This window comes from Xyrauchen texanus, chromosome 17 (genome assembly GCF_025860055.1).
Source record: "Xyrauchen texanus isolate HMW12.3.18 chromosome 17, RBS_HiC_50CHRs, whole genome shotgun sequence".
Taxonomy (NCBI): Eukaryota; Metazoa; Chordata; class Actinopteri; order Cypriniformes; family Catostomidae; genus Xyrauchen; species Xyrauchen texanus.
In genome coordinates, this window is record NC_068292.1 from 16,075,020 (window position 1) to 16,094,847 (window position 19,828).

At 36.3% G+C, this 19,828-nt stretch overlaps 2 protein-coding genes across 3 annotated transcripts; one reads left to right on the forward strand and one right to left on the reverse strand.

The window, feature by feature from the left end:
- Positions 1-5,250: 5,250 nt before the first annotated feature.
- LOC127658482 (sperm acrosome membrane-associated protein 4-like) lies at positions 5,251-6,409 on the reverse strand. Its single transcript, XM_052147801.1, has 3 exons — positions 6,274-6,409; positions 5,844-5,954; positions 5,251-5,759 (listed from the first exon to the last, which is right to left on the reverse strand). Exons 1-3 carry the CDS (start codon positions 6,326-6,328, stop codon positions 5,545-5,547), a joined length of 381 nt encoding a protein of 126 aa, XP_052003761.1. The 5' UTR covers positions 6,329-6,409; the 3' UTR covers positions 5,251-5,544.
- Positions 6,410-7,210: 801 nt separating this feature from the next.
- Positions 7,211-19,570, forward strand: LOC127658000 (tyrosine-protein phosphatase non-receptor type 2-like). Of its 2 annotated transcripts, none has more exons than XM_052147058.1 (9): positions 7,211-7,505; positions 8,596-8,686; positions 11,765-11,865; positions 12,672-12,770; positions 14,086-14,223; positions 14,408-14,617; positions 14,833-14,994; positions 17,815-17,993; positions 18,618-19,570. In XM_052147058.1, the coding sequence occupies exons 1-9, from the start codon at positions 7,449-7,451 to the stop codon at positions 18,808-18,810; spliced, it is 1,230 nt and encodes a 409-aa protein (XP_052003018.1). In that variant the 5' UTR covers positions 7,211-7,448; the 3' UTR covers positions 18,811-19,570. The 2 variants fall into 2 exon arrangements, with proteins under 2 accessions (XP_052003018.1, XP_052003017.1); XM_052147057.1 differs by having other exon boundaries at positions 7,212-7,505; positions 17,812-17,993; positions 18,618-19,566.
- Positions 19,571-19,828: the final 258 nt, after the last annotated feature.

Sequence of the window (19,828 nt, forward strand, 5' to 3'; positions counted from 1 at the left end):
AGCATTTAGAACTTCTGTTGTCGCAACTCTCTCTTTATATGGCTCTGGGTAAAGGTATTGTTTGCTACTCAGAAACACGGACTCGGCCAAAGTGGTCAATAGGGGACGCTACATCGATAAAAAAAAAAAAAGAAAAAGAAGAATCTTTATGCTTTAGCGCTTTATACCATTGGAATCCTTGGCTCAAACAAAACGTATATTTCCGATTTCGTTTCCACCTATAAACATTTTCCACTATCTTGGATTTTTCATAAAACCTACTTTTGTGAACTAGTCCCAGGGTTTTCGTCCGATTGGGACCAAACCAGTGCCAAACGATTCTATGGAGTCTCAATATCAAAAGTTATCAAATAAATGTAGACACGAGCTAACTACGGTATGCGAAAACCTCGGAAGTAGGTGTGGCCAATTTTATGTAAATGGCTATAACTCTTGAAGTTATTGCAAAGTTTTTTAAAAATCGGCCACTAAGTGGTGCTATCACGACTTTTGTAGGTGTTAATTGTTGTAATGCAGTGTTGTGAAAAATACATAATTCTAAACAACGTTGCCTCAAGAAGCATTGGTGTCTGTCAAACCGTTCAATGTTAACAGACAATGTAAAAAACCTACTTTTGCGAACTAGTCCTAGGTTTTTTGCCTGATCAGAACCAAACCATTGCAGAAATATACTCTGGAGTCTGATTATCAAAAATTATCATAGAAAGTAGAAATTTAGACTAACAGTCGCGAAGGGGTGCCAAACGTTGGAAAAGGGCAGGCCCATAACGCCCGAACAAAATTAGATATTTTCACCAAACTCGGTACACGTGTATGAGCTCAATCTGAGGTTATAGTATAAAAAAAACGTGGAGTTTGGCCTCTTGGTAGCGCTATAACAGCTAAAACAGCTCAGACTACGCAACCGTTAGTCTGATTGAGTTGAAAATTGGCAAGCAGTGTCTTTGTCCATATGTGCTATGACTGTCTATGAGGACATTAGCGTATCTAAAAAAACATGGCTGCCATTTGCCAATGAAGTTTGAGCACCTATTAGATAAGGTTAATGGAGGCCGATCGGCACAAAACTCAGTGGGCCTGTTCGACTCCTGGCCCTAAAGGTCTGTGGGAAATTTGAAAGAAATCAAACACAGAATGGTGCTAACGAGTTTTGTGCCTCAGTAATCACACTGAGTTTCACACATACACACAATATTCATATCATATGTCAGATCTCCTCATTCTGAACAACTTTGCCTCAAGAACCACTGCTGTTAATCAAATCGTTCATTGAATATTCACAATTATGTAAAAAAAACTTACTTTTGTGAACTATTCCTTTTTTTGCTCAACCTCAATAAAACCAATGCAGTACAATTCTCTGGACTCTCTTGGTCAATAATTATCAAAAACAAATGTTGAACTTTACCCTTTGGGTAGCTATAACAGTGTCATTTAGAAAAATCGCTGTGGTGAAGTGTACAAATAAGCCCATAATTCCAAAACAAAACTCATAAATTCACAAAATTAGGTGAGCACATGCGACATATGATTCTAAACAAGCATGCAGACTTTTATGGAGATCGGACCATAGGTGGCACTTTGAGCTTTAAAAGCCATGTATTTCCTAAGTAAATTGCCTGTATTGTCTGTAAATGGTCTACTCCATCTATGATCTAGGTGGCTACATGCTTGCTAAATAAAACAAAATACCTTTTTACGCATGTGCTTAAAGGCCTTAAACTGCTTGAACCTCGTTGATTGCTGCTCACAGCTATATTTATTACTATTATTATTATTTTAAAACTGATCGTGCAGACCAAACTGTAAATCTTAGAGAGCTGAAACTTTGAGGTAAGGTAGTCCAGTACTACAGCCTATCAAAGTTTGGGCCCGATTGGCCTCAACATGGTGCTATAGTGATCTTTTTTACATTTTGTCCCATAACTGCTAAACCATTTGTCGTACACTCTAGTGCCTTGCATCGTTTGATTCCTTTGCTCAAGACGAACAAAACCTCCAATTACATTTTCATCATTTAATCTAATTTGCATAAATCGAAAAACATACTTTTTTGAACTCCTCTTAGGCCTTATGTCCAATTCGCACGAAAATAGGTGTTTGTCTACTATGTTAAATATTAAAAGAATTTTGATTCGTCAATGCGTTACGAAGATATAAGCCAACGGATTGGTCAAGCGTCGTCCATTTTTACATATTGACCAATATCTACCAAACAAAAAGTCCAACTGTTACAAAACTTGATACACATAGACAACAGGACATTCTGAGGATGCACACAAAGTCACGAAAGAATTCGCATATAGGGGGCGCTACAAATAAAATCCTTCATAACTCTGCAACCGTATGATCAATCTTTGTTGAAAATTGGTATGCAACTTGTAAGGGCCAAAGATTAATATATCCTACAATATCAGTTGGACAAATGAAAAACATGGCCGCCAGCAGCAAATCAAATTACAGCAGCTAATAACAACAAATCTGAATGGCCGACCGTTACAAATTTCAGATATTTGTACAGTGTCAGAATGTATCTGTGTGCCAAGAGGTGGCGCTATAAAAAGAACATTAACGTTTTCGATAATAACTTCGCAACTGAGTTGACTAATCTTAAAATTATTTTTTCCTCTAGTTTCTTGCACAAATACCTACAAAATGTATATCTTCGTTTTATTGCATTTTATACAAATTTTCTGATATTCTAATTTTTTTAAAAAGCAACTTTTTCAAACTCCTCCTAGGCTGATCCGATTCTCACAGATTGTGTGTCTACTATGAACCCTCCTAACAAAAATGTATCAAAGGAATTTTGATTAGTTGAAGCTTTGTGAATTAAGATATAAGCCAACGAACTGGTCAGGCATCGTCCATTTTGCATGTATTGACCAATATCTACCAAACAAAAAGGCCAAATGTTCTGAAACTTGATACACATATACAACAGCACATTTTGAGTTTGCATGCAAAATCGCTAAACAATTCATCTATAGGAGGGACGCTACAACTAAAAAATGCAGTTATTGAGGCCAGATGAATGGTGGTGGCGATGGCATCGTCTGTTGAGCAGTTTGGACGATACGCGAACTGCAGTGGGGCTAGTGAGGGGGGCAGCTGGGCTGGGGTTTCATTTATCATGTAGGTTTGACCAAGTGTATCCAAAAGCCTATAATTCCTCAAATAAACACTCAAACTTCTAAAACCCTTTGGAGATTGGGTGCTTTGTGGCTTTATAACAGTTAAAAAGTTAATAAAAATGACCACTCTTTTCTTTTTTATTGAAAATGTATGTTTTAGTTAGATTATGTATAACAAAGTGATTTCTCTGTGTGCATGCTTGACTGTTAAAATGTTGTTTTTAAGCATCACTTTTTGGATTATGATTACAAAGAAAGAAAAATCTACTTTAACAAAAATGTGTTTGATAATGTCTAAATATACATCCAACCTAATAAAAGTCAATAACTATGCCTGAAAACACTTTAATCAGCAAGGTTTGCTCCACTCTGATTATATTTATATAGAGCTTTACAGGCATCTAGTGGCCACACCATAGTATTACATATGATTTTCTTTATTTCTTTCCACCAGATGGCACTAATCTGCCTTCATTCATTGGATTTTAAATGCCTTTTAAAAATACTATCAAATGTGTTATTTTTTAAATAAACTTTATGCAAACCAAATATAGTATATTCAAATCTGTTTATATTTATACAGAGCTTTTCAGGCATCTAGTGGCCACACACACACACACAAAAAAAAATAAAAAATAGTCAATGAAAAGGAAAATCATTTCTACTGCATTTTTTATTATTATTGTTTTTTATGCAATATTTGTGTATTATTATACAATATTACCATCTACTGGTTTAAGAAAAATCTGTCATTAGTAAACCAGCAAAGGTTATTAAAAGCTATTGTTTTAACTGCTATTGTTCAAACGCCTCAATCATTTAAATACTTTCCTTGGTTGCTGCTCTTCCTGGTCCATTCCTAACCAAAATTTAAGAAAAAAAATAAATAAAAATGATATACTACAATCAAATAGCCTACACTTGATTTGCTGAACACATTTTGCCTGCTAAACAAGTGCAAAATGTCAATCTGTTATGATAATTATAAAATACACCATTGCAAACATGACTTCTGCATATCCTCAAGATTTTCTTTTATATTAAAATGTACAGTATTCCATTATAATTTACTCTAGACTTACTCTACAGAAACTGTAAATAAAATGTATATCCTACAGATTAAGATAACAGGATGAGCTTGTTACACCTCCACACAATCCTTAAGTCATGGTCCCTTTTGTGTTCACAATAATTCTATAATAGTGGTCGGAGGCCGATAAATCGTTTGATATTCTGAATTTTTCAATCATCGCATCGGCCAAAAATTATAAAGACACTTGCAGATTCTCGCACTTTTACACGCAAAACTGAACCAGGGCCTCTTCTACTGACCGAGCTCTTCTTCCAGGTCAAAGAGCTGTCAATCACAATTTCACTAGCCAATAAGAAGCCGTTTAGTTAGCTCCGCCCACACTACAAACGGAAATTCAGGGAGCTTAACTGAAAACCAATCTTGCTGGATATGGGTTCCGGATCAGCATAAATTAAGCTCAAATCGACAGCATTTATGGTATAATATTGATTACCATAATAGGTTGACTTGTCCCTTTTCTTAGAGGAAAAAAAAAAAATTCCAGTGAGGCACTTACAATGGAAGTGAATTGGGCATTAAGATGTTTTAAATACTCGCCCTTTCAGAAGTATAGCCACAAGACGGAAACGATATGCGTGTAAACATGATTTCAGTGTTATAAAATCACTTACTAAACCTTTTCTATGTAAAGTTAACACATTTCACAACTTTGTTACCATAATCGACGGAACGTAAAAAAAAATAATAAATTCAAAATTGTAAAAAACCCACGATCATTTAAACAACTTTACCAGCTCAAAATAGTACGGATTTTAGCAAAGGACTAAAATACCGGTTAACAGAAGAATTGAAGCGCTTTAATAAAGATACAATCTCCCCATTTCTGCCTTTAAACCTTCTTTTGGTTATATGTTAGGCCTATGCTTCAAATGCGGTCGATTGAGTTGACCTTATATTGAACCCGGAATATGTAGATGTAAAAGATCAGCGTGTATCAGGGCATGCGAATGTGAAATACAGCCCTATGCAGGATTTGAATGCGATTGTCCAAAAATATGAGAACGCTTTATACATTTGCATTTATTTATTCAGCAGAAAAGGTGTTACATGTAATTTTGGATTGATAAAAGCTTACAACATTAGTGCGATATATTAGTATACTGCACACACAAACTACAAACAATACTCTTTTGAATTAATATAAAATCAATTGTCAAAATGTCCAAAATGAGCACACGAAGGCAGCTGCTTTCAATTATGCAAAACCCCAGTAAATGAATAGCAAGAGTAAATTAATGTAAACATGAAAGAGAAGCCCCACAGTGAACTACACCCCTCATTAGAAGGACCTATTAGAATTTGGGATGTGAAAACATATCAAAATAGACCCAGCATCTGAGCTATGAGAAGTAAAGTAAACAAGAGAGAAGTGAGAGAGAATTGAACAGTTGGGCCTGCATTGCAGAAGTCTTCCTCACAGCAGGTGGTCTTCATAGTGTAGATAGTCTTATTAGCAGGGAACTCTACAACTGTTGTCTTGTTACACTGATCTATGGCAAGACAACCCATCACCTTTATGTCCAGGACAGTTGCTGAAAAGGCAAGTGCAAAGTGTGAGACATAGAACAGGTTTTTTTTTTCTAGATGTGGATGTCCCAAACTGAGCATGGCATTACCTGCTTTACCAATTCCAACAGAACACAACTCATCATTACTGCAGTTTGACTTAGTGGTGTAGCACAGATCCCAGAACCCAAGATCACATCGAAAGCACTTCAGTGTTTGCCCTGGCAGCAAAGATACATTTATCATTATGACATTAGCTTCAAAAGTAAAAAAAAAAAAAAAAAAAAAAAAGTCCATATAAATGCAATGAAGCGCAGCGTAATAATATATTATATATATATATATATATATATATATATATTTTATACAAATGTAGAGTGTTCGTATTATAAGAGCTAACAGAACCACATCACGCAAAACTACAAATGGCATAGGAGAATAGTATATTGGATTGAAACATTTTAGTAGAAATATTCTGGTTACAAGGAAGCACAAACTAGGAAGCTACTTCTCAAATTTCACAGGAAATTACTGACTTACCTGAACAAAACCAAGACATAAAGATTACACACACAATCAAAATATCCCCTTTCATGTTTAAGTGAGTTACAGTAAACAAATAAGAGCAGCAGTGTGAGAACGCAAACCCTTGTGCTGGTTATAGTCTGTGCAAACACTAGTACCACCAAACAGACAGACAGCCCATCCAATCATTTATGACAATGGGGATTGTTTTGCATAATGCATGATAAGGTGTGAGAGGGCTAATGCCATTATCTCATTAGGCATTTATAAGAAGCAGCTGTTTAGCTCGTGGAGCCTGGTTAAATCATACTCAATTAATCACATGCAAAATCCTTTGCTTAAATGTGCACTCAGTATTTTTCCTAATTTTAAAACTTTTACTAATAAAGAAATAAGTTGTAATTGTAAAATATATGTATAAAATCATCCATGTGTGATGAAGAGTTCACTCATATCAGTAACCTTATAAAAGCTCTTATTCTATGGGGTAGGGGCGCCTCATGGGGGCAGCCATGTTAGCATCACATTAACTGAAACAGTAACTGCCCTGTTATTGGACACTTTCATTCATGGATTAAATGAATCATAGTTTACTGTGAATAGTGAATATATACAATGGCAACTGAAAACTACTGCGTTTGAATGATGCAGCATCCACGCCACTAAGTGTCAGTGTAAGCCATTAAAAGCTACTTCGACACCCTTAAAAGAAATGATAAAAGAAATGAGTGCATGTTTAATCGGCAAATGTTTTAGAGATCAAATTTGTCTAGAAACAAAGTGTTCAGTATAATATGATATAAGATGTATAATGCGTGTATACATTTTAAAATACTACACTTTAAAAGAGAGAATGAGAAATTAATTGATCTCATTTTGAGATCATTTTCACCGATATTCCTGGAAGTAATCAAGGTTCTGTTGAGGGCATGTTGGGCTCTTACCGACAGAGGGCGCTGTTTCTCGCTCTCACAAACACACGGAAGTAGCCGATGGGGGTGCTGAAAGTGCTCGTAATGTTATCCTCTTTTGATGAGGGTTAACAGCGCACTATACCGTTACCCTTGCAGTTTTCGCGGGATAATAATAACCTGTAACGATGGAATAGCGACCTCTCGTTTGATCTTGGACGACATTTGATTCATCCACCTCCAGTTTGAAAAACCTGGTTCACCCCGCTTTGGGAAAAAATGGACCAGGAGTTTGAGAACATCGATTCATCTGGACAGTGGCAAAACCTTTATTATGTAAGTCATGCGGTTTTTTTTTTCAATGCTTGGATCTGGGCCGTTCTTAGAGGGCACCTGCTGTATTCATCTCGATATGTCTGCAGTTTTATCGGGCAAAATTAGACTGAAAATGCTGATAGTCCTAGTCAAGTTACTCGGCCTGTGAGAGCAATGGGTAATTCAGTTGTGCGTGACTGCGCATGCGCTTAGTACCGAGAAAACGGTCCACGTTATTTTGCTGTCTGGAGCTAAATCTGAAATAAGCTTAAGCTCCCTTCGTGAATCATTTCAACATGACAACTCTGTATGTGAGGGAAATTATTTCACAAGCGCATTCAAATAAGCCTACTTGGATATATATTTTGAGTCTTTTATACCAGCAACAATGAAGCCTGATATTAATGAACCATACAGACATGTGTCAAAATAACTTGGTACACTGAATCATTTGAAGCACTGTGAAGTGCACGAGTGGTCATGCCACAGTGCGGTGCTTATAATTAGAGCAGCACCCGGGGCTTCCTGTGAACACGTGGGCTGTGTCTCTATACCTAGCGAGCTGTCTACCTAGTCAGCATTTCAGAGCGCGAGCAGAATTGTAGGCATCATAGGCGCGTTTCGAGTCAGTGGACTGTGATGTCCAACGTCCTGCTTGATTTTTGGCGTGTTTTGAGATTACTCCAAACGAGTCTACGCTGATCAAAATGCTGTCTAGGTAGGTAGCTCACTACGTTTTGAGAACAGCCATGCACTGATATCGTTTCTGAGAACTGACGTGCACTTCCAAGAACTGAAGAACAGAGGCTGTCAGTTCTCAATAATCCCACATACAGTACTCAACCCCCTTAGATTAATCAGTTTATATTTTATTCTCAGGGTTTTATTGTCTTATTCGTTTGTATTGGCACAATACAATCCATGAATAACACCATCCAGTGCCATCTGTTAAAATAATATTAACCATTTCATGAAGCACTGTATAGGCTTTGCGATTTGACCACCGTATATATTCTAAAAAGTGTGTTTGTTGTTGTTGTCATTTTAAAAGGCATGGTTTAAAAGAAAGTGTTTTCACACTGATGTTTGTTATTTTGTAATCTCTTTCTAGGAAATGCGTAACCAGTCTCAGGAGTGTCCCTACAAAGTGGCCAAGTTCCCAGAAAATCACAATAGAAATAGATATAGAGATGTCAGTCCCTGTAAGTTTCTTCCATGTAAACTGTGATTTTGTTGAACCAAGTAGCACTAATTTTGGAACCTTCCCCTTAAAGGGATAGTTCACCCAAAATTGAAAATTATCTCATCATTTACTCACCCTCATGCCATCCTAGACATGTATGACTTTCTTTCTTCTGCTGAACACAAATTAAGATTTTTAGAAGAATATTTCAGCTCTGTGGGTCCACACAATGCAAGTAAATGGTAAACAGAACTTTGAAACTCAAAAAAGAACATAAATGCAGCATAAAAGTAATCCATATGACTCCAGTGGTTTAATCCATGTTTTTAGAAGTGATATGATAGGTGAAAAACTGATAAATATTTAAGTCCTTTTATACTATAAATCAGAACAGTAGGTGTCGATATGCACAAAGAATGTGAATTGGCAAAAAGCAAAAGAAGAGTAATGTGGAAACGGGGTCTTTAATGCGTATGTGGACAACATCCAACAGGTCGCATGCTAATGCCAAGTGTAAATGCAGCCAATATCTGTCAGGGAATGCAGAGGCAGGACCCAAAAGCAGAGTTAAAATGGGGATTTATTTATAAGAAAACAAAAACCATCATAAAGCTCCCACAAGGGTGAAAGCAAACATAAACAACCCTTTAGGGGAAATTAACAATCCAGGGCTGGGGCAGAGGGAAACAGGGAACCAGAACACAACGCGAGGTGCACCCATGTTCGTGAGACAGACAAATGATTGACGCGAGTGCATGCTGCCAAGATAACATAAACGCGATACACCCACGTCATGAGTGTCCAGATCCCGACACAGAACGAAACCAAACCAGACACGAAGTCAGGATCCAGACACCGTGCTCCCGACATGAAACACAAGACAGACCGAAGAGCGCACAGTAGGGAATACAACCAAAACCATGCCCTCACACAAAGACAGACGTGGGACGATAATGCCACGGTACTGTCAGACAAAAACCCAGACTGACAGAGTGACAGGACCATAACAATATCAATTCAGAAGATATGGATTTAAGTATGACTGAAACTAACGATTATTTTGATGATTGATGAATCTTTGATTATTTCTATGATTAATTGGATACAAAATGAAAATGTATTTCCTGTATTTGATTAAAATGTGATAATAAAAAAAACCCCAGAAACGATAAAGGACATAAGGATTTGGTTTGATTTACAGTACTCAATTCATAATTCTGTACTCTCACTTGAACAAAGACTGAATCATGAAAAGTTCAGTATTAATATTATTATTACTTTCAAGACTTTTGCAAAACAGTTCCTTTCATTACTTGTAAAACTTTGTAGAACAGAAAGTACTGCTCATTAAAGAGTAAAATTATCTGTTGGAGATGGAGTGTGACAAAACATCAGCCCAGCAGAAAGCAATGGTGAAACATGAATAGAAATTTCATAATTCTGCATAGCTGAAAAATTAATATGTTCACAATTATGTCACTGATTACATACATTAAGTATTTTAATCGCTGGATCGCTTGGCAGTCGAGTGTGAAGCAGCTGGGATGAGGATTAGCACCTCTAAATCTGAGGCCATGGTTCTCAGCAGGAAACCGATGGAGTGCGTACTCCAGGTAGGGAATGAGGTTTTGCCCCAAGTGAAGGTGTTCAAGTACCTCGGGGTCTTGTTCACGAGTGAGGGGACAATGGAGCGGGAGGTTGGCCGGAGAATCGGGGCAGCGGGGGCGGTATTGCACTCGCTCTATCGCACCGTTGTCACGAAAAGAGAGCTGAGCCGAAAGGCAAAGCTTTCGATCTACCGGTCAATTTTTGTTCCTACCCTCACCTATGGTTATGAAGGTTGTTGGGTCATGACCGAAAGAACTAGGTCGCGAGTACAAGCGGCCGAAATGGGCTTCCAACGCCTCGGGGTCCCCCAGTCAGAGTTGGTTAATGTGGCTCGGGATAGGGAAGTTTGGGGCCCCCTGCTGGAGCAGCTGACCCCGCGACCCGACTTCGGATAAGCGGTTGAAGATGGATGGATGGATGGATGGAAGTATTTTAATATTATAGATTTTTTAAATCTAATTGTCACTGATTTTCTCATCCAGGTGCTCATTGTGTTACATGAGTTTACATGATGAGAAACGATCTAAAACACTTTTAACCGCACACTTTGAACATCAGCGTGACATCAGTGAAAGCTGCACAATTGATTCCATTGAAACTGAAATTTGATATGATGTTGCACGAATTTAATCATGATGATTGTGCTCCCTTTCTCCATTGTGATCAGTTTGATTGACGCGGATGCACACACTCGCTCAGTGAAGTTTAACAGAGACACGCTTGTAGTAAAAACAAACAGTTTTTTACCTGATTTAGAAATTCATGCCTGAATTTTGAATTTATAACATGTATACGTTCTAAAACAGAAAATCGCAGTAAAATGTAAGTCATATGCTGGAGAGAAAAAACTTTTTAAGTGCATCAAACAGCACAGTCACTCTTTCATTGTACCTGATGCTGCAATCGCTCCACATGAAACTATATGCAATGAAACTTAAGTTTACAAAGTGCTCTTGTGCACTGAACAACTTGGGTTGTGTTTTTCAAACAAGTTTCGTCATGCAACACATTTTTCATGGGCTGTAAAGTGACGTCACTGATGGAGCTTCTCCATAATTGCGGCATATATCCAACTAATAATGAAATTTGTTGTCGATGATTTCCAATATTGATAATAATCGATTTTAGAGATTAGTTGTTGCAGCCCTAGATTTAACCACTGAAGTTTTGTGGATTACTTTTATGTTGCTGTTTTGTGCACTTTTGACCTTCAAAGTTCTGGCCACAGTTCACTTGCACTGAATGGATGTACAGAGCTGAAATATTCTTCTTAAAATATTTGTTTGTGCTCTTCAGAAGAAAGTCATGCACATCTGAGATGTAAATGATGAGAGAATTTTCATTTTTGGGTGAAATAGCCCTTTAAAATTTCCTCAAAAGTTTTTTTCTTTGCTGTAAGCTCTAGCTTGATGTCATTTGAATTTCATGCAAGTATATGCCAAGATATCTGTGTCAACTCTCCCTAAATAACCTGCATTTTTGTGTTAAGATGATCACAGCCGGGTGAGATTAGAAAATTCAGAGAATGACTACATAAATGCGAGCTTAATTACCATGGAGGAGGCCCAGAGAAGGTACATATTGACACAGGTATGACAGTAATGGAAAAAAATAAGCCCACAGTTTGCATTTTACTGACTTGCGTTTGTCTCACATGACCTAAATACACATTTAAATACAGCTTGAATTAATGAACATGTTTATGAAGAATACATTTATTTACATGTTCCGCTGTTGTTATAAAACCACTAATCTCGCTCATCATGAAACCCAAGTCTGGGTTCTTTGGCAGCAGGCCAAATTCACTTGCACTGAATGGAAGTGTTTTTGTTCCAGATCAAAATTGCTGAGGGTGCTTCTGAAAATAGTGGGTGTGCTCTGTATAAATTGTAGACCGAAAGTAAGAATGTTTATACATGATATCATGTTTCATGCTTCCAAACAACTTATATTTAATCCACAAATTACACTGCCCCTGTTTAAGAAAATATATGTTTTTTAAATATATAAATTTTTTTAAATAGTCATTTATAGCTACGTTTTCTCAATGCTTGAATGCAGCAAGCAATGTTGGAAGATGTTAATCACAACTACCGATCTAGAGTCAGTTTTCTCTTTTCACTAAGAGTTAAGGTTTGAATTTGGCTTTGGGAAGCTGCATTTAGGGGCTGCTTTTGAGGGTTGCTCTAACGTTGGTTTGAGAGTGCCTAGCACCCTCAAACAACCCTGTAGAATGGGGCCTGCTTGGCAGCCTTTTGTAGAACACATAAGAATGCCTCACAATTGACTAATTCATTGTAGCATTAAATGAAACTTGATCTTTATTTGTTTTGTATTGGCCAGCTTGTTGAATTTGTTTTAGTAATGTAATAGCAGGTATTTTTCCTTTTCTGCAGGGCCCCTTGAGGAACACGTGTGGTCATTTCTGGCTAATGATTTGGGAACAGCGTTCAAAAGCAGTTATTATGCTTAACAGAGTTATAGAGAAAGGCTCGGTGGGTGATTGCAGCTGATGTTTTCCTCTTTTCCTGCTTTTAATAAACATTGAACAGCTTTTTAATTTGTGAAAATTATGATTAAATTAGTGTGTTTAATGGTTGAATGTTTTCTTGTGTGCCTAAAAACTCACCATGCAAATATTTAGGCAAACTACATTTAGACATTTTTCCATTTTTTTGGGTTGGTACTAGGGGTGTAACGATTAGATTTAAATTCTTTACTTAGTGTTTACTATGCATCATAAAATCAAAAATTTTGTCACGATTTGATCCGATTTTATTATTTTGAAACAGTTCAGAATTATTTTCAAAAATATGCTGAAAAAAAGATTAAAAGTTTTTACTGAACATTGAGAATTTAGACAACACAGAAATGCAGCAGACTTGAGCACTAGAGTCAAAGATGAATTTAAGACCAAGGAGGATGGGTTTATATGTGTGGCTGCATATATTAACAAAAAATGCATTACATGATATGCATTATAGATATGATTGTTACATGTACATAATATTTTACATATAGATACAGTATGTTACATGTATAATAGATAAAGGATAACATAAATCTGATGCAACATAATGACGTGTTGCAAACACACACAAAAAAAACATGAAATAAGTGTAATAGATTTCCATATCGTGTAACGTTAAGATATATTGCATCAATAATTAAAGATGGAATGTCATGTGCAGGCAGATAAGATCCATGTTTACATCGAGCAGGATGCATCGATGCATTATTACTCCCCTTGTTGATAATACGTCCAATAAATTTATTTATGTATTATGATAAGTCATTGGAGCTCTTCTCTCACCAGTAAACCCCACTAATTCAGTCATAGATGATTGGTCAACTTAATGCATGTTTACAACTCAGTAGTAGATAGTGTTTACTCTCTGCATCAGGAGTGCTTCTTGAAGATTTATTGATAATGTGTTGCATTTTGCTCTAACGTTATATAATATAATCATCATATATCTTTGTTTTATTCATTATATTAAAACAAAAAACATTTAGTAAGCATCTTTTAATAATGTAAAAAAAGTATTGGATTCCTAGGAAAGTCTGGGAACTTTAGAAGGAAGGACAGGTTCATTTTGGGTTGTACCCATTATTTTTAAGGAATTATCTAGAGACTTTGCATTTCTGTTAAGTCATTTGAATGAATAGTAATATATTCAACAGGCATTAAAGGATATTTTGCTTGAATTGAATAGAGGAAAATGCCTTAGTGGTTTCAAATTCCAAAGTATTTACATTTTGAAATGCAAGAAGTTAAATTTTATTGCTGTTTTTGCTCATTCTGAACAGGAGAAGTGTGCACAGTACTGGCCAACAGAGGAGGAGCGAGATATGGATTTCAGTGACACTGGATTTGTTGTAATTCTTGTGTATGAGGACATTAAACCGAATTACATAACACGACTACTAGAACTTCAATATAGCAAGGTGAATACGAATCTGCCGTCATACATCTGTTTTGGAGCAGAGTTTTGAATATCTTTTGTAAAAAGAAAAAGATTTTATTGTTTTTGCTGTTAATCCAACTTGGTCTGTATTGTGCTGTGTTTAACACAAGTAAAAACAAGTGAATATTATAGTATGAGTTTTCAATTTAGATTTATCTGTTCAGACAGGAGAAACCAGACAGGTCTATCATTTTCATTACACAACGTGGCCTGATTTTGGTGTACCAGAGTCACCAGCGTCATTCCTCGACTTCCTGTTCAAGGTTCGAGAGTCTGGCTCTTTGGGCCCAGAGAACGGGCCTGCTGTGGTCCACTGCAGCGCTGGAATAGGTCGATCTGGGACTTTCTCATTGGTTGACACATGCCTTGTCTTGGTAAGACTGCTTAGTTACAAATTACTTTATAAGCTTCTAAAAGTTATACTGTACATAATCATTTATTACAATGGATGTCCTCTTTGTATGATAGTTACTAAAGCAGCATTAAGGGCCTAGGTCAAAAGATTCCAGTTATGAATTATATTATATTATTATACTGTATATGGCATGTGCAGAAGAACTAACTTTGCAGTGTCCTTCTCTATTTGTAGATGGACAAAAGGAAAGACCCTTTGTCTGTGGACATCCAGAAGGTTTTGTTAGATATGAGAGGGTATCGAATGGGTCTTATTCAAACTCCAGATCAGCTTCGGTTCTCATATATGGCAGTCATGGAGGGTGCAAAGAACATCCTGAGAGACTCGATGCTACAGGTATTGAACACATTGCAATTGCATCATGAAATTTAATTTCAAGAATGTGTTGGAGAACATAATTTTTTTAAAGTAACACATTACATTGCAGAAACATATGAAATTGGACTAATATCTGAATTTTACATTGTTACCTTTTATGAAAAGTGACCTGTTAGATACTTTTGCGGGACTTTCTCACTTTCGGTTGGCTTAGGCTTGCAGCATTTCTTTAATTTTGTTAAATACAAAGTGTTTGTTCCATCGACTATAGTCCTGTGTACATATTATACTGCTTGATGTGTAGACAGCTTTGTCGATCATCATAATTTATACTCACCTGCAGTGTAGTCACGGTATCATGTGCACTGTGTAGGCCTATGTGAGGAAGTGGAGTGTTTTTTTATTTTAATTTTATAGTTTTTAATTTGAGTCATAATTATTTTCTTTTGATGACAAAGTATTTTAGATTTGGCCAATATTTATACCTTCAGTTTTTCTTTGTTTTTGTTTTTTGTAGTTGACGATAATGTAAAAATGTGTCGAAAATCAACAGAACAAACTTGACCCAAATATCCAAACATTTAAAATGTTTTATTCATTTCTTATAAATATATGAAATATGTATCAACGTGAACAGTGTGAGATAACTGTCCCTGAAACCTGAGCATCTGAGTAGCTGCTCTTAAAAATCTATGAATACTATTGCATTACATAACAAAATTTTAGACAAAGGTTTTTTTGGTTTTTTTTAAATAAAAATAACGTGAGCATACTTTTAATGTACTACGTTTCACAAAAAAAGTTTATTAGGTTTTAAATTATAACTCAATATATGTTCTGTTCAGTATTAACACAAAAAAGTTTCTGTTTGTCAAATATTAGTGTAACATGTCAATAGTTAATGTGATGACCTATACCTGTGGTTACTCTAATCAAATTCACTCAGGTGTCCTAGTAGAGTCTACTTGAGGGGAACTGACTTCATACAGTTGAAGTCAGAAATGTACTTACACCTTAGCCAAATATATTTAAACTCAGTTTTTCACAATTCCTGACATTTTAATATTAGAAAACATTCCCTGTCTTAGGTCAGTTAGGTTCACTACTAAGAATGTGAAATGTCAGAAATAAATGTAAAGAGAATTATTTATTTAAGCTTTTATTTCTTTCATCACATTCCCAGTGGGTCAGAGGTTTACATAAACTTTGTTAGTATTTGGTAGCATTGCCTTTAATTTTTTTTATCTTGGATCAAACGTTTGGGAACTGGTGTAACTGTGTCAGGTTTGTAGGCCTCCTTGCTCGCACATGCTTTTTCAGTTCTGCCCACTAATTTTCAGATTGAGGTCAGAGCTTTGTGATGGAACTAATGTTTCGGAACTAATTTGCTACTTTAATTCACCAAAGCGGCATTCAACTGATCACAAAGTATAGTCAGGACATTAGAAATGTAAAAAAAAACAGCACCATCACTATTTGAATCAAAGGTTATTTTGATTGATTTTTGATCAAATCAAGACAGGCCCCATTTACAGCAGCCATCACTCCAACACCTTATCCTTGAGTAATCATGCTAAATTGCTAATTTGGGACTAGAAAATCGCTAGCCATTAAATCAAACGCAGTTGAAAGCTTTTTTTGTTCAATAAATGAAGCTTAAAATTGTCTTTGTGTTTGTTTTTGAGTTGCCACAGTATGCAATAGACTGGCATGTTTTAAGATCAATATTAGGTAAAAAAGAAACAGTTTGCTCTAGAAACTCATCAGTCATTCATTGTTTTGAGTAATGAAGGCTATACAATGCTCGAAATTGCCAAAAAACTGACGATTTTATACAAAGATTTACAATACAGTCTTCAAAGACAAAGGACAACTGGCTCTAACAAGGAGAGAAAGAGATGTGGAAGACCAGATGTACAACTAAACAAGAGGATAAGTACATCAGAGTCTCTAGTTTGAGAAATAGACACCTCACATGTCCTCAGCTGACAGCTTCATTGAATTCTACCTGCTCAACACCAGTTTCATGTACAACAGTAAAGAGAAGACTTAGGGGTGCAGGCCTTATGGGAAGAATAGCAAAGAAAAAGGCACCTTTGAAACAGGAAATCAAAAAGAAAAGGTTAGAGTGGGCAAAGAAACACAGACATTGGACCACAGATAATTGGAAAAGAGTGTTATGGATATTAATCCCACTGAGCTTTTTTGAGATCAGATAGACTGTATCTATGGCAAGTGTTACAGGAAGTGTGGGGTGAAATGTCACCTGAGTATCTGGACAAACTGACAGCTAGAATGTCAAGGATCTGCAAAGCTGTCATTGCTGCACGTGGAGGATTTTTTTGATGAGAACTCTTTGAAGTAGTTTAAACTTTTTTCAAATTGTAATAGTAATTGTTGACGTTATTAATGTTCTGACTTTACATTGTGATCAGTTGAATGACACGCCAGTTTATATAATATTATTTTTATTATATTATTATAAAAAATTATCAATTTCAGTGAAAAGTTTATTTTAAAAATGTATATTACTATTAAGTAGATTATTATTTGGCTTTAATGACAGCATACACTCGAACTGTACTCCACACATTTGTTCAAAACCTGATGATCATATTAATTAGAATGCTTTGAGAATGTTCCAAAGAGCATCTTATGTGCTTCAATGAAAGCAAGGAAATCTGACCTTTTGAAAACTGAAGGTAACATGGTCAACATCAAAAATTGTCTTACACTTATTCAGTGACTCATATTGCATATAAATCTTTTCTTTGTTTTAAAATATTTTAAATGATCTAAATCTAATGTATCTCTATAACCCTTTTTGACTGAAAGAAGTGGTCTATGGAACATCAGGAGCCAATCCCTGATTTGGGTTCATGTCCTCAGAGCCCCATCATGACTTTAGACAATCTCAATGGACAGTCTGACTCTTGTATGGAGACACAGGAGCTAGGAAGAGGACACAAGATACAATCACAAAAGGAAGAGCAGCTTACAGAGTTAAAAACAGGAAGGTAAGAGATGCATCTAATATAAAGAAAAAGGGGAAAAATAGTGATGACTCCGTGTAAAAGGTTTTACACCATATGGAGTGGTGGTGGTGTAGTGGCTAAAGCACAGGGCTGTTAATCAGGGCTGTTAATCATAAGGTCATTGGTTCGAACCCCACGGCCACCACCATTGTGCCCTTGAGCAAGGCACTTAACTCCAGGTTGTTCCGGGGTGATTGTCCCTGTAATAATTGAATAATTGCACTGTAAGTCGCTTTGGATAAAAGCGTCTGCCAAAATGCATAAATGTAAATGTAAATAAATGTTTTAATCTGTGGTTCTGTCATCCATGATTATCACAACAGTTTTAGAATTGCACAAAATAGTCAGAGAACTATTAGATGTTAAAAAACGATATTGTTGTTACCATAAATGAGAATGGTAAGCGACCATCCCGGTGAATGATGAGAACAAATTTGTTGAACTATCACTTAAATGTTGAAAAGAAGAAAATCAAAAAGCATGCAGAAATTGGCAGAATGTGATTTCATAGTTTAGCTCACCCCAAAAAAAGTCACACTTTTTTGTTTTATGAAAATAGCTGAAAGAAACAACCTTCTTTTTGTTTGTGGTTTTAATTAATTCCAGCCTACGCCAACGAAATCGTGAGGAGCGGATAGCCAGCATGACACAGAAGGTGCAGCAAATGAAGCTGAAACTGAGCGATTTGGAGAAGAAGAGGGAGAATTGGCTGTTCTGGAGACCTATTCTCCTAAACGTCGGCGCTGGTGCAGCTGTAGCACTAGGACTGTGCATGTGCTGGGCTTTTCTGTCCCAGTAATGCCATTTTACCACACATATTCCTCTCCTTGACTTTTATTTGGTCCAGGGACCAAAATTATGGTACTCCTTTAGGTAGGTGCTTGGATGTTTCTAGATAAGGGACTGAATGTAGAATGATTGTGTTTACAAGCATTCGTACTGTGACATTCTACACGATTCATTGAATGTTTGTGTAATATGTGGTTATTACAGTGTAACGAATGCTGTGGTTACTTTGTAACTACTATTGTAATTCCATCTTTGTTTAAGTTCTTGAGGCTTAAAAACTTACTGTACAGTATTTTGTTTCCGTTTATCTGCAAAGCAATATACACGTTATTCCCTACGAATTAACAGGTCCAATGGAGTTAGTTTAAATCACCCGTCTTCAGGTTTTGCTACTCATTTGTTTCAATAGGTCAGAACCCAATGAGTTTCTGAACAAGGTCGTTACATGCACATCTCAGGGTCTTCTATTAATAAACTGATTTAATTTAGACTCAGCCAAATGTAATAAGTTGTCTGGTTTTCACTTTTCCCTGAAAAATGTACATAGTAAACTTGTTCACTACACAAGAAATGTTGCTGTTCATTTGCATTATTGTCTCAAATATCAGCTGTGCTTATGCCCTTATGTGTATGGTTGTCTGGTTTCACAAAGTAATTTGTGCCAATGAAACGGCATCCCACATTTTATCGACGCATGTGAGAAAAGCTGATTAATGCACAAATAAATGCAGATTATGTTAAATTGCACATGGTGCATGTTTACATGTGTCTAGATTTCCCACATCGCTTGTCTCAGTGAACTGTCAGCCTGATCATGTTTCATTTGTGAGAAAATGGATACTGAACAAACTGTAGCCATTTAATTTTTTTGTCTCCAAGGGTCAAAGTTTGTTCCCAGTCACATAACCTCACACTGTTAGATTTCATTACGGGTTTGATGCCATTTAATTAGCAGAATCAATGTGAGTCAAATTAGATGTCTCTTCCCACCATGTTCCAGGAATTGATCCAATATTTCCAGAAGTGTC